We start from the raw sequence: 13,281 nt of genomic DNA, 5'->3' as shown, positions 1-13,281 counted from the left end.
TGGAACATGAGATTCTTGCAAGGCATGCCCTCCATACAAAAGATATCATATAAGAGCACACCCATCAAAAAACACTCAGTAGTGTAAAAGCATGTAGTACACACATATCCTGTGCTCTCAGCACATATAAAGCGTATAAGGACAATATGGAGAATAGAGACCCAAAGGTGTTGAAGAGAAAAAAAGGCAGATAAGAGATTATGAAAGCAGTGGAATTCGAAAGGCTCAAACAAACGATGGCGCGATACACATGCAGAGAAAGATACAGAATATGAAAGCAGTAAAATTCGAAAGTATTGTAGCATCCCAGCCAGGTTGAGACCTTTTGGTTTTAAGTGACTGTTCGGTCCAATTGAGGGAGGGTGGACTACAGCACGGAAGACTGATAGCGGGGTATTGATTGGTAAGCAGGGTCGACACCCGGGGGGAAGAGGGGTTGGAGAGGGTGCCAGAAAGTTGTGTTTGGGGTTAGGAAGTCAGAGATTGTTCAAGTAAAACTTTTGTGACACTTTATCATGTCAGTCGCTACAATATCAAAGAATATAGAAAAGATTGCATTACCGCAAACAAAAGGTGATTAATCATCAGAACCAGGTGTAAATGAAAAAATAGCAGGACAAATCAAGGTCAGAAATAAAAGGAAAAGAGTAGACAACAAAGTCGTTTCGCATTCGCATCATTCAATGCACAAAACGTGGATTTACACAATAATGGACCATACGCTATGAGAATCTGTGGTCCCGGAACAGTTAAAGCAACGACAAGTTGAATTTCAAAGAATACACAATTCGATCAGGTGTATATTGATCATCACGGAGAAGCGATGCAAATTTTAACAGGCAAAAAGAAAGGTAATGTATATATTCCGCGAATAACATTACACACCAAAGGAGATCGTGATATGCCATTCGTATTAAAATGTTTACAGTTTACCGTGAGAATAGCGTTTGCTATAACAATCAATAAATCACAGGGACAAACATTAGAAAAAGTAAGATTATCTATTAGAGAAATAGAAACGATATTCACTCATGGGCAGTTATACGTTGTTTTATCACAATATGTCTCCAAAAAGTATTGTTTTTAATGAAGCTTTAAAGTAAAAGTGCAAATAATGAAATTGAAACAATTCCAAAGAAAAATAAAAGGTAAAATTGTATATCCGATTAACCAAACACAGGGGTTGGCAAGCGAAGTGAGCAGGGGGCGAAGCCCCCTAGTTAATAGTAAAATCCAATGTAAGCGCTAAACTGCTGATTAAACTGAGATACCAACAGGAGCGTTTATTTTTACTTTCTGGATACACAATATCTATATATATATATATATAATTCACTAAGCCACCAGCGAGCAAGACACCCATGGAGCACGCAGGACGGAGCCACGGCCACCAACTCTAAGACCATTGGATATGACGACAACTCGCAGAGCCACGCCCACCAACTCAGATGCAGCAACTCACAAAACACGGCGTCATTCGCGTTCGTCTCTGCTACAGTCCACATGCACCTCTGACCCACGTTGACTTTTCGGTTACGACGCACAACCGCATCCACCATCGCAAACTGTTTTACATGCTACATACAGCGATTCGCATCCGCGACAAACATGCTTCTTCTTAGATGGTCCTGCAGGAACACGGAAAACGTTTGTCTACACAATACTCCTTATTCCCCGGTCCGCATCCACCCTCGCTCTCCAGGCAACAAACACCACGAAAGTCGCTTTCGTCTCCATGGCACACGCATGACAGAGCCCCGTTCACCAACAATTCGCACGAGGGCGAAAGCATTTGCCAAGAATGTTTTCATTAATCAAGAACGAAAGTTGGAGGTTCGAAGACGATCACATACCGTCGTAATTCCGATCATAAACGATGCCAACTGGCGATCCAGCAGACTTATTCCCATGACCCGCCGGCATATTTGTCGCGGATGTGAATCGCTGTATGCAGCGTGTAAAACAGTTTGTTTGTCGACCAGGGCACGCAAGACAGACCGTGTGATACACACGACTGAGCCACGCACACCAACTCACAGAGCCCCGCCCACCAACAATTCACTAAGCAGCCGACCATGGCACACGCACGTCACAGTCCCGCCCACCAACAATTTGTGCGAGACCGAAAGCATTTGCCAAAAATGTTTTCATTAATCAAGAATGAAAGTCGGAGGTTCGAAGACGATCACATACCGTCGTAGTTCCGACCATAAATGATGCCGACTAGTGATCCGGCGGCGTTATTCCCATGATCCACCGGGCAACCAAAGTCCTTGGGTTCCGGGGGGAGTAGGGTTGCAAAGCTGAAACTTAAAGGAATTGACAGAAGGGCACCAACAGGTGTGGAGCCTTTGGCTTAATTAGACTCAACACGGGAAACCTCACCCGGCCTGGACAAACAGAACAATGAAAAGTCAACGTGGCTCAGAGGTGCATGTGGACTGTAGCAGATGCGAAACCGACTGGGGCGGTGTTTGGAAAATGAATAGTCAACATGACTCACAAGTGCATGTGGACTGTACACAGACAAAGGCAATTCAGGTGAGGAGTTGGGGGCGGGCACATGAGCAGGCAGTGCGTACTGAACGACGACTAAGAGATGACTGTTCACCCATCAATACATCGTCCTCACTGGGCGTCCTTCCCCTCACACCCCGTACCACCCTCCGTGCGCGGCTGCCGTCCAGCCCCGTCCCTTGCTCTGGGAGGTGGGGGCGCGGCAGCGGTCCTCCAGTTTTCAGTCACGGACAATTGTATTTTGCTCTCTCCAGAGTTCCCTTACAGTCGTATCCTCAAACCCACCCCATAAGAAGAAGCATGTTTGTCGCGGATGTGAATCGCTGTATGCAGCGTATAAAACAGTTTGTTTGTCGCGGATGTGAATCACTGTATGCGGCGTGTAAAACCGTTTGCGAGGGGTATCCCATGGTCTTACAGTTGGTGGGCGGGTCTCTGTTGGTTGCTCTTGTGAGCGGGCACATGACCAGGCAGTGTGTATGCTTCGAGAGCCAGGGTGGACGCGACAGGACCATCTAAGAAGAATCATATTTGCCGCGGATGTGAATTGCTGTATGCAGCGTGTAAAACAATTTGTTTGTCGCGGATGTGAATCGCTGTATGCAGCGTGTAAAACAGTTTGCGAGGGGTATCTCATGGTCTTAGCGGTGTCTATGCTTCGATGTGAATCGCTGTATGCAGCGTGTAAAATGCTGTATTGTATGTTGCCCTCTCCAGAGTTCCATCTTTTCATTCATCTACAGTCGTATCCTCAAAACCAACCCCATATGGACAACTCTGTCTTTCAGGAAGTGTTCACCCATCAATGCATAATTATGCGGCGTATGCTACGCCGCAGGTTGGCTAGTTAATATTAAATCAATAAGAACAACCAAAGAAAAATGAAAGTAGTAATTTAACTTATTTATATTCATACCTGGAGGTCCTGGTTGACCAGGTGAGCCAGGAAGGCCATTCACACCTGGTTCACCTGGTAACCCACGAATACCTCTTTGACCTGGGAAGCCAACTCCTGGAAATCCTTGTAATCCAGTTAAACTATTAATACCCTTCATGCCTTGGTAACCTTTGTCTCCTCGTTCACCACCACTGATGTCACCCTAAAAAAACATTATAAGTTTGGTAACTATATCCTTTTGAATTTTATATTATTTCTGTATTGTATGCATTTGATTTCCTAAATAATGAGGGCCATGTCCTAAATAATAAATTAAATGCATGCACATTGTGTTTAAAAGATGAAAATGAATGCTAATGCATCAGCAGTACTTATGACTATACCTAAAATGTAATATTTGATAGATAGATAGATAGATAGATAGATAGATAGATAGATAGATAGATAGATAGATAGATAGATAGATAGATAGATAGATAGATAGATAGATAGATAGATAGATAGATAGATAGATAGATAGATAGATAGATACTTTATTAATGCCAAGGGGAAATTCACATACTCCAGCAGCAGCATATTGATAAAAACAATATTAAATTAAAGAGTGATAAAAATGCAGGTATAACAGACAATAACTTTGTATAATGTTAACGAGTGGAATTGAAGAGTCGCATAGTGTGGGAGAGGAACAATCTCCTCAATCTGTCAGTGGAGCAGGAAAGTGACAGCAGTCTGTCGCTGAAGCTGCTCCTCTGTTTGGAGATGATACTGTTTAGTGGATGCAGTGGATTCTCCATGATTGACGGGAGCCTGCTCAGCGCCCGTCGCTCTGCCACGGATGTCAAACTGTCCAGCTCCGTGCCTACAATAGAGCCTGACTTCCTCACCAGTTTGTCCAGGCGTGAGGTGTCCCTCTTCTTTATGCTGCTTCCCCAGCACACCACTGCGTAGAAGAGGGCGCTTGCCACAGCCATCTGACAGAACATCTGCAGCATCTTATTGCAGATGTTGAAAGACGCCAGCCTTCTAAGGAAGCATAGTCAGCTCTGTCCTCTCTTGCACAGAGCATCAGTATTGGCAGTCCAGTCCAATTTATCATCCAGCTGCACTCTCAGGTATTTATAGGTCTGCACAGTCACCTCTAATGATTACGGGGTCCATGAGGGGCCTGGTCCTCCTAAAATCCACCACCAGTTCCTTGGTTTTGCTGGTGTTCAGTTGTAGGTGGTTTGAGTCGCACCATTTAACAAAGTCCTTGATTAGGTTCCTATACTCCTCCTCCTGCCCACTCCTGATGCAGCCCACGATAGCAGTGTCGTCAGCGAACTTTTGCATGTGGCAGGACTCCGAGTTTTATTGGAAGTCCGATGTATATAGGCTGAACAGGACCGGAGAAAGTACAGTCCCCTGCGGCGCTTCTGTGTTGCCGACCACAATGTCAGACCTACAGTTCTCGAGACGCACATACTAAGGTCTGTCTGTAAGATAGTCCACGATCCATGCCACCAGGTATGAATCTACTCCCATCTCTGTCAGCTTGTCCCTAAGGAGCAGAGGTTGGATGGAATTGAAGGCGCTAGAAAAGTCCTGAAACATAATTCTTACAGCACCACTGCCTCTGTCCAAGTGGGAGAGGGATCGGTGTAGCATACAGATGATGGCATCCTCTGCTCCCACCTTCTCCTGGTATGCGAACTGCAGAGGGTCGATGGCATGGCGGACCTGTGGCCTCAGGTGGTGAAGCAGCAGCCGCTCCATGGTCTTCATCACATGTGACGTCAGAGCGACAGGCCGGAAGTCATTCATCTCACCAGGACGTGATACTTTTGAGACTGGGGTGATGCAAGATGTTTTCCAAAGCCTCTGGACTCTCCCCTGTTCCAGGCTCAGGTTGAAGATGCACTGTAGAGGACTCCCCAGCTCCAACGCACAGGTCTTCATCAGTCATGGTGATACTCCATCTGGACCCACTGCTTTGCTGGCACGAAGTCTCCTCAGTTCTCTGCTTACCTGGGCTGCTGTAAATGTGGGGGGGGGGGAGACTCTCTCCTATGCTGGTATCAGCAGAAGGATGGGTGGAGGATGTAGTACTCCGAGGTGAGTTTGGGTTAGGGTGGTCAAACCTGTTAAAGAAGTTGTTCATCTGGTTTGCTCTCTCCATGTCTCTCTCGATGGTGGCACCCTGCTTCGAGCTGCAGCCAGTGATGATCTTCATCCCATCCCACACTTCCTTCATGCTGTTATTCTGCAACAATTTGTACTCCCACTTTGAAAAAACTCAACTGTTTTTAAAAAGACACTACACTAAAAAAAAAGTATTTACAGAGTCTCTTATTCCATTTGCTTTTATTAACAAAAACTGTCTCAAGAACATTATCAAAATTGTGTAATGATCTGGCTTTTAATTTTTTTCCAACTGTTTCTTGGCCCCTTACAAATATTTAAATAATGTTTTTAGGGTTTCTGATGCCAAGGAATCTAATTTATTTTTATCTCCTTGTGTTTTTAACATGGTTAAAAAACAATTCCCATTCTACCACAACACAGTCTTGTTTTACTTAAAGATGTTACCGTGTTGGAAACTGGTTGGTAGGACTTGAACCCCTATTACTGAGATGTAGTTTCCTGAGGTTATACGTCATATCATCACTAATGCAAACTTTTAAAAACTGGTGCCATGCATTTGTGAAGCAAAAATCTTTATGCACCATTTTTATTGTTACTTTTGAATTTACTGGATACAATATTTTGTCCTCAGATTGCGATTTACATGTAGCTTTTACTGGCTCTGGTTATGTACACTCTTTATGGCTTAAAACATATTCTTTCACTGCGACTCTGACTACATGCCCTAAGCTTTGGTATTTAATTGTTACCTTCTCAGTTGTGATACCTGTGTGCAGTCTAACTTCTCTATACCATCTACTGACTCCATTCTGTCTCAAAACCCACACAGTACAAATTCATAGTAAAATTACTGACAGCAGTCCTCCCTAACTGAGCTTTACTATAATCAGGCTGTCTTCACAAATCTAATTTGATCTTCTGAAATAAAGTAGGCAGCAGTTTCTCTTTTCTTTTTGTGACAATTTTGGCTAGAATCTTACGATTAAAAGTTGGAAAAGTTAGAAATTGGTCTATAATGCTTATTAACTTTGTGATGAATGAAGTACTCACCGGGGCACCAGGCAGACCAGGAAATCCTGAACGTCCATTTCTTCCTGCTTTTCCAGGATCACCTGTAGGTCCCCTGGGACCTTGAGCTCCCATATCTCCTTTTAGCCCCCTTGTTACTTGCATATATGCATCTCCTTTTTGGCCCTTCTTTCCATTTAATCCAGGTATCCCAGGGCCCCCCTGTGTGACAGTAAAAATGTATCTTAAACCTTAATCAAACAAAATAACATAAATGAAATATTAAACTCACTTAGACTAAAAATCTGAATAAACAGTTAAAATCAATTACATAATACATGCTCACATCTATTCTCAAATAGGTTTAATCCAAATTAGGGAGCTGCACTGATTGCAAGGTGGGAAACAACTCTGTAAAGGGTGTATATTCATCACTGGGTACAACCACTTCAATGTTTTCATATATTTATCTTTAGGTAGGACAGAATTATACAGTCCTGACATACAATAGTTTATTTATGACCAATTAATAAAAACATCAAAATGCACAATTTTTAACTATTATAATTTAACAAAACATAGTGTGAATAGTGGGTATAGGTTTGCTTATCTTTTTAACCTGAGAAAATTAACTTAACTATAGTTTCACTTATTGAAATAAAGGTGACATATACAGTATGGTTCCTTTTAATTCTGCTAGATAAGACTGCCTTGTTTATCTTAGTCCTAAAATCTGATTAAATCAAATCTATATATATAATTCACAAAGTCGCCGCCAAAGGGGGAAGACACCCATGAAAGCACGCACACCAAAACAAGACACCCATGAAAGCACACACACCAAAACAAGAAACCCATGAAAGCACGCAGGAAGAAGCGTGGATTCACTAAGCCGCCGACAAGTAGGAAACAGCCTCGCCCACCAACTCTATGACCATTGGATACGATGACAACACGCAGAGCCACGGCCACTAACTGGGACGCGACGCCTCGGAAAAAACGGCGTCATTTATGTTCATCTGTTGTACGCAACACATGGACCTCTGAGCCACCTTGAGTTGGGGGCAGCAAGTCTTTGATAGGCTGCAACAAAATGATGAAAGTACGGGCGCATTTTTTCACATAAGCTGTGTGTGTGTGGGTGGGTGTTAGTTAATTTGTTACTCGAAGGATTTCAAGATTTAATATGCACAGGCGGTAACACTGCAAATGCAGCCCAAACGAACCAAAAATCTTCCACAGTCTCCTTACTGTAAAGCAGCAACACTACCACTGCGCTACAAGACAGAGAATGCAGTTAAATAATGCACCAGGCTCGATTTTACTTTCACTTCTGTTTGCACAACTGTGTCGTTCAGAAAGTGTTCACCCATCAATACATAATTATGCGACATATGATACGCCGTGAGTTGGCAAGAGCCACGAGGGTTCAGCGGTGTTTCCCAAACTCGGTCCTCATGAACCCCTGTGGCTGCAGTGTTTTGTTCCAACCAGATTCCTAATCATTAATGCCGGTGAAACTCATCAGGGATAAGTCGGTTTTTCAAACGCAGTCGTGTAGCAGATTAGCTGGATGTAATAATGCGAGATGAATGCGCACCTCCGCGCTGAGTGAAAACACAATGTATATTGCTGCAACAAAATGATGAAAGAATGGGCGCATTTTTTTCACACAAGCTGAGTGGGTGGGTGTTAGTTAGTTAATTAGTTACTCAAAAGAATTCAAGATTTAATATGCACAAGTGGTAACACTGCAAAAACAGCCTAAACCAGGAAAGACAGCTGGCAAAAAGTCACCAACAAACTAAACGCGTGTGCATTGTACTTACTGAAAGCATCGTTATGGATTTTGCAAATGTTCATTTTTTTCCCTCTGCTTAAAAAACATTGAAAAAGCGGCGTATACTACGCCTCGGGTTGGTTTGCAGCGTGTAAAACAGTTTGTTTGTCGCGGATAATTTGCTATCCACACAAGTAGGAACCAGGAAGCGAACCCACAATCTTCCACTGTCTCCTTACTGCAAAGCAGCCGTACTACTACAGCGCCACAAGGCAGTTAAAGAAGTTATATTTATATTTTTTACACATCACACACTAGAAGCTGCTTACGAACCCTTCTCTTCGTTGTCAGTCTGTAGCTGCGAAAAAATAAAAGCAATACGAGTTTTAACAGACGTCATTGAAGTGTATCATAAGTTTCTGTAACATTAATAAAAATGGCCAGGAAGTGTCACTACAGAGGTGAGTGTTAAATGCTTCGAAGCTTCGATACGATTTCCGACACAATTGCTTCAAACGTGTTGATGCTTCGTGAGGCTTCACTCCGCCCATCACTACTCACAGGTTACTGAACGAGAAATCAGCAGACTAGCATGACTGATGGGGCGTAATCGGCGTCCTTCCCCTCTCCTCCGGATTTTTCAAATGTTAATTTTTTCCCTGATGCTTAAAAATCATTAAAAACCCAGCCTGATTATGCGGCGTATGGTACGCCGCGGGTTGGCTAGTATTTTTATATTAATCTTTTTACATTACAACATGTTTTATTAATTTCAGGTTTATCCAGACATCCATTTCCTGCACCTGCTTATTATTCCATTACAGGGGCACAGGGATCCTAGGCCTACACTAGCAGCACCAGACACGAGGCAAGAACTAACTTTTATATATGTTTTTGGTATGTAATAGGAAACAGGAAAACTTTAAGAAAACTATGCACAGGGCCCTGGCTAGGATTCAACCCCAGAACCCCTGCAGTTATGCCATCAAGCCAACCTAAACCTAAGTTAATAGAAAACAATTGCACTGTGTTTATTGTTTCCATAATGTTGAGTACTAGGAACAGTATTCACCTCATTATACATTTTCTAAATATTTTAACACATTTAAGAATTTGTAAAATGTAAGAATTTAATCATATTTTCAACAAAATCCTAATATTATATTAAAAAGATCTTGAGTAAAAAATATCTCAATTTATTAATTAAACAGAACTTCACAATACATAGTCTATGATATGAAGAAGTATTTTCTCCACTGGATTGGTAACTAGTCACCCTAACGTTAGAAGTATTAACTTCAAACAGTTGTTTCCAGAAGTTACTTATCAGTCTCACAACACTGCTGATGGATGTTCTCCCATTTCCCTTTGCTGAACTGCTTTAGTTCCATTAAAATTGTGTTTTTTTAGCATCAGCTACTCATTTCAAGGTCTAAAACAACAACATATCAATGAAAGGTATATATTATGCTGTGCCAAAATAGCATATTTAATGATGTAAATTTGCTTGTGTGATCTGGATCATTATTTTGCTTTATGACCTAGACATGTTTCAAAACAAAATTCACAGTTCTGTCAAAGATGGCAAGTTATCTAAAGCAGATCTTAATGGCGGGAATGCATGAAAGTGCTACCACAATACCTGCCTGATGAATCTATTTACTGTGAAATCAAAACTTTGATTTTTGAAGTATGTCAGACAAAACATTCCACATTAGATTAATCTCTACATTAAGCATTTTTTCAGAACTACTGAGCATCTTTTATGTGCACTTTAACAAATCTGAAATAGCTCATATTTTTAGTAGCACAGTTTTATATTGTTACTATGTTATGGTTCTATTTTTCCCATGTGCTTTTTTTTAAAAAGTCATAAATCAGTGATTTAAATAAAATTTATCCTTTGCTCTCAGAGAGAATGCAACTGAGTGGCCACTCCTGAATAGAACATCACTGTTCTTAGCTCTTTCTGTTTCAACACTAAAGCTCAGCATATAGTGCAGTGGAGCCTCAGAGCTTTAGAAATGGTTTTATGGTCTCTTACAGACTGGTAAACCAGTGGCGTAGCTAGGGGCGGGTGGAGGGGGTGGTCCATCTTGGGCAGCACATTTTTGGGAGCGACATTACTGGCCAAAAGACCCAGTACAATTTGTGTGTAAGCAGCAGGGTTCGGAAAAATTTGACTTGTGAATGAAAAAAGTAAAATTCTCTGATTTTTATCCACAAAAGCTTCAAAAATAATTTTCAGACAGTCCTTCTGTGACAGCATCAGGCACAGCAGTTGAATTTATGAGGCAGAAACAAAAATAAACATAAACATTACACATATAATAATTTTTAGAAAGATAAACAATTAATTTACAATTTATACTTTCGTTTCATTATCAAACTGAATACGTTCTTGCTCTGCGCAGAAAACATCCCCACATATCACTTGTCCACTACACTGATTCTACAGTAGTTTTCACAGTGTAATTATATTAAACTAATAATTAGAACACGGCTGGAGAGGGATGGGGGGGGGGGGGGGGGTTGTGGACATGAATGCCTCTGACTAATGTAACACTAATATTACACTGCTTTGCCTAAGTTACAAATAAAGACAAACAAAATATTTATCAACTTGTATGTAAAATTTCACATCACAACAGCATCATTACCAAACAGCCAATAGGAGGTGATCTTGGTGTATGATTTTTACCATGCCTAATGATCTCTCCGGTTTTACTTGATAAACACGTAAGTTAGGCAACTTTCCAATCACTGTAAAGGGTAGTGTGTTCTATCAGTGCTGCAACTTATGTTTTCCTTTAGGACCTAGTTTGCAAGGAAGCACATTGTCTCCTTCTAATTTCTGATTAGTTTCATATTCTGAGTGAATGAAGCACAATTGGGTTGTTAGTATACTGGTGTTAACTTGTATATACTGGGGTACAAAGCAAAGAATATAAAGAAAAACTGCAGGATTTTATTTCTATTGCAGACCAAGCCTGTACATATTCATCTATTTGTGTCAATGTCCAGGTTTTTATGGCTTGTATATTTGCCGTCCAGTAAAAAAACTGAAAGTTAGGTAAAGCAATGCCACCTTCTTCCTTAGGTCTTTGTAGGGTCACCTTTTGGAGGTGTGGAAGTTTCTAATTCCAAATAAATGAGGTTATGATTGAATCTAACTTGCTAAAAAATTATGTATTAATGTATATTGGAATGCTCTGAAATAGAAAAAGAAGCTTAGGAAGGATATTCATCTTAACAATGTTAATTCTTCCAGCTAAAGTGAGATGAAGGGTAGACCATCTATGCAAGTCTTGCTTGCTTAAGTTTTTCCATGCAGACATCAAAATTTTGTTGATACAGAGCTTTATATTTACTTGTGATGTTTATCCCTAGGTATTTAAACTAATCTGCGATGAGAAAAGTGAAGGTGTCCAATCTAATATTGTGTGCTTGACAGTTCACTGGAAAAAGCATACTTTAATTGAAATTAATTCTGAGACCAGAGGTCTTTTGAAATTCTGCTAGTGCTGTTAGGATTGCAGGCACAGTATTTTGTGGATCTGACATATATAGTACCATATCATCTGCAAATAGTGATATTTTCTGTTCAAGTCCTTCCCTGATAATCCCCTTTATGTTATAAGCATTACGAAAGTGAACTGTCAGTGGCTCAATCGCTATTGCAAAACGCAGTTGTGACAAGGGGTATCTTTGTCTAGTACCATGTTCTAGTTTGAATTAGTCTGAAATAATGTTATTAATACAAACTGAAGCTTCTCGACTGTATACAGTAGTTTGATCTATGCACATATGTTCAGGCCAAACCAAAATTTCTCGAATGTAGTGACAAGGTAGTCCCATTCAATCATATCAAATGCTTTTTGTGCAACCAACAATAATAATATCTCCGGGGTGGTAGACTTTGTGGGTGAATATATTACATTAAACATGCGTTGAAGATTGGAAGATAAGTGGCTGCCTTTAATAAACCCAGTTTGCTCTTGTGATGTTACTGAAGGAAGCACTTTCTCAGTCCTGGCTAGAACTTTGGAGAGTATCTTAACATCATTATTTAGAAGTGAGATTGGTATGTATGATGCACATTGTAAGAAGTCCTTATTTTTCTTAGGAAAGACGGTAATTAATGCTTGGCAAAAAGTTTAAGGTAGACTTTTATTGTCTCTAGCTTCTATAAATGTTGCTAATAAAAGGGGAGCTAACATAACTGATTTTTTTTTTATAAAATTCGGCAAGGTAGCCATCAGGGCATTCTGCTTTCCCACTATGAAGTGAGTTTATAGCATCTAGTAATTCTGAGACTGATAAAGGTTTATCCAATTCCTCTGCACTAAGAGTAACTAGTTGCGGTATCTGTAATGCATCAAAAAATGCATTGGGTTGTGTCTTGTCTTCTTTAAACTGAGTAGAATATAAGGACTTATAGTAGTCTTCAAATGTGTGCATTATATTTTTATGGTCAATGATTTTGCCTGTGTCTGTGTTGGTAATTACTGGTATTGCATTACTAACTTCCTGCTTGTGGATTTGTTCAGCTAAGATCTTATTAACTTTTTCTCCGTGTTCATAGTAATGATGTCATGATTTAAAAATGACTTGTTCTGTTTCTTTTGTTGTCAAACGATTGAGTTCTGAATGCAAAGCCTGTCTTTTCCTATGAAGTGTATCATTTGGACACCTGGCATGTTCTTGATATACAGTAGACCCCCGCAAAGTCGCGGTTCAGAATTCGCGGCCTCAATCATTCGCGGATTTTTCCTTAGAACCTATCTAATAATTGTTAGCGGAAACCGCAAATATACTCTGCAATATTTATGGCTTTTTTCGTGGCAATACTGTACTGTAGAGAGAACAGGAAGCAATCCAGCCACAGGGGATACACAAACCAGTGTGTTTCTTTGTGCCAGTCCCAACCCTAGATAAATGAGGAGGGTTA

General features: G+C 40.8%; 2 protein-coding genes across 2 annotated transcripts in view; one reads left to right on the top strand and one right to left on the bottom strand.

Moving 5' to 3' along the window:
- The window catches only part of col4a6 (collagen, type IV, alpha 6), a 542,265-nt gene that overhangs the window by 234,558 nt on the left and 294,426 nt on the right, over nucleotides 1-13,281 (bottom strand). The window contains exons 22-23 of the mRNA XM_028815433.2: nucleotides 6,593-6,772; nucleotides 3,434-3,617 (exon numbers count right to left, since the gene is read on the bottom strand). Coding sequence (XP_028671266.1) covers nucleotides 3,434-3,617; nucleotides 6,593-6,772 — 364 coding nt within the window. The remainder of the gene's footprint in view (nucleotides 1-3,433; nucleotides 3,618-6,592; nucleotides 6,773-13,281) is intronic.
- LOC127529743 (craniofacial development protein 2-like) overlaps nucleotides 1-13,281 on the top strand; it is a 928,907-nt gene that overhangs the window by 699,219 nt on the left and 216,407 nt on the right. The gene's annotated exons all lie outside the window — the stretch shown is intronic.

The sequence above is a fragment of the Erpetoichthys calabaricus genome, chromosome 12, assembly GCF_900747795.2.
Source record: "Erpetoichthys calabaricus chromosome 12, fErpCal1.3, whole genome shotgun sequence".
NCBI classification, from domain to species: Eukaryota; Metazoa; Chordata; class Cladistia; order Polypteriformes; family Polypteridae; genus Erpetoichthys; species Erpetoichthys calabaricus.
This window is presented reverse-complemented; position numbering and strand designations above follow the sequence as displayed.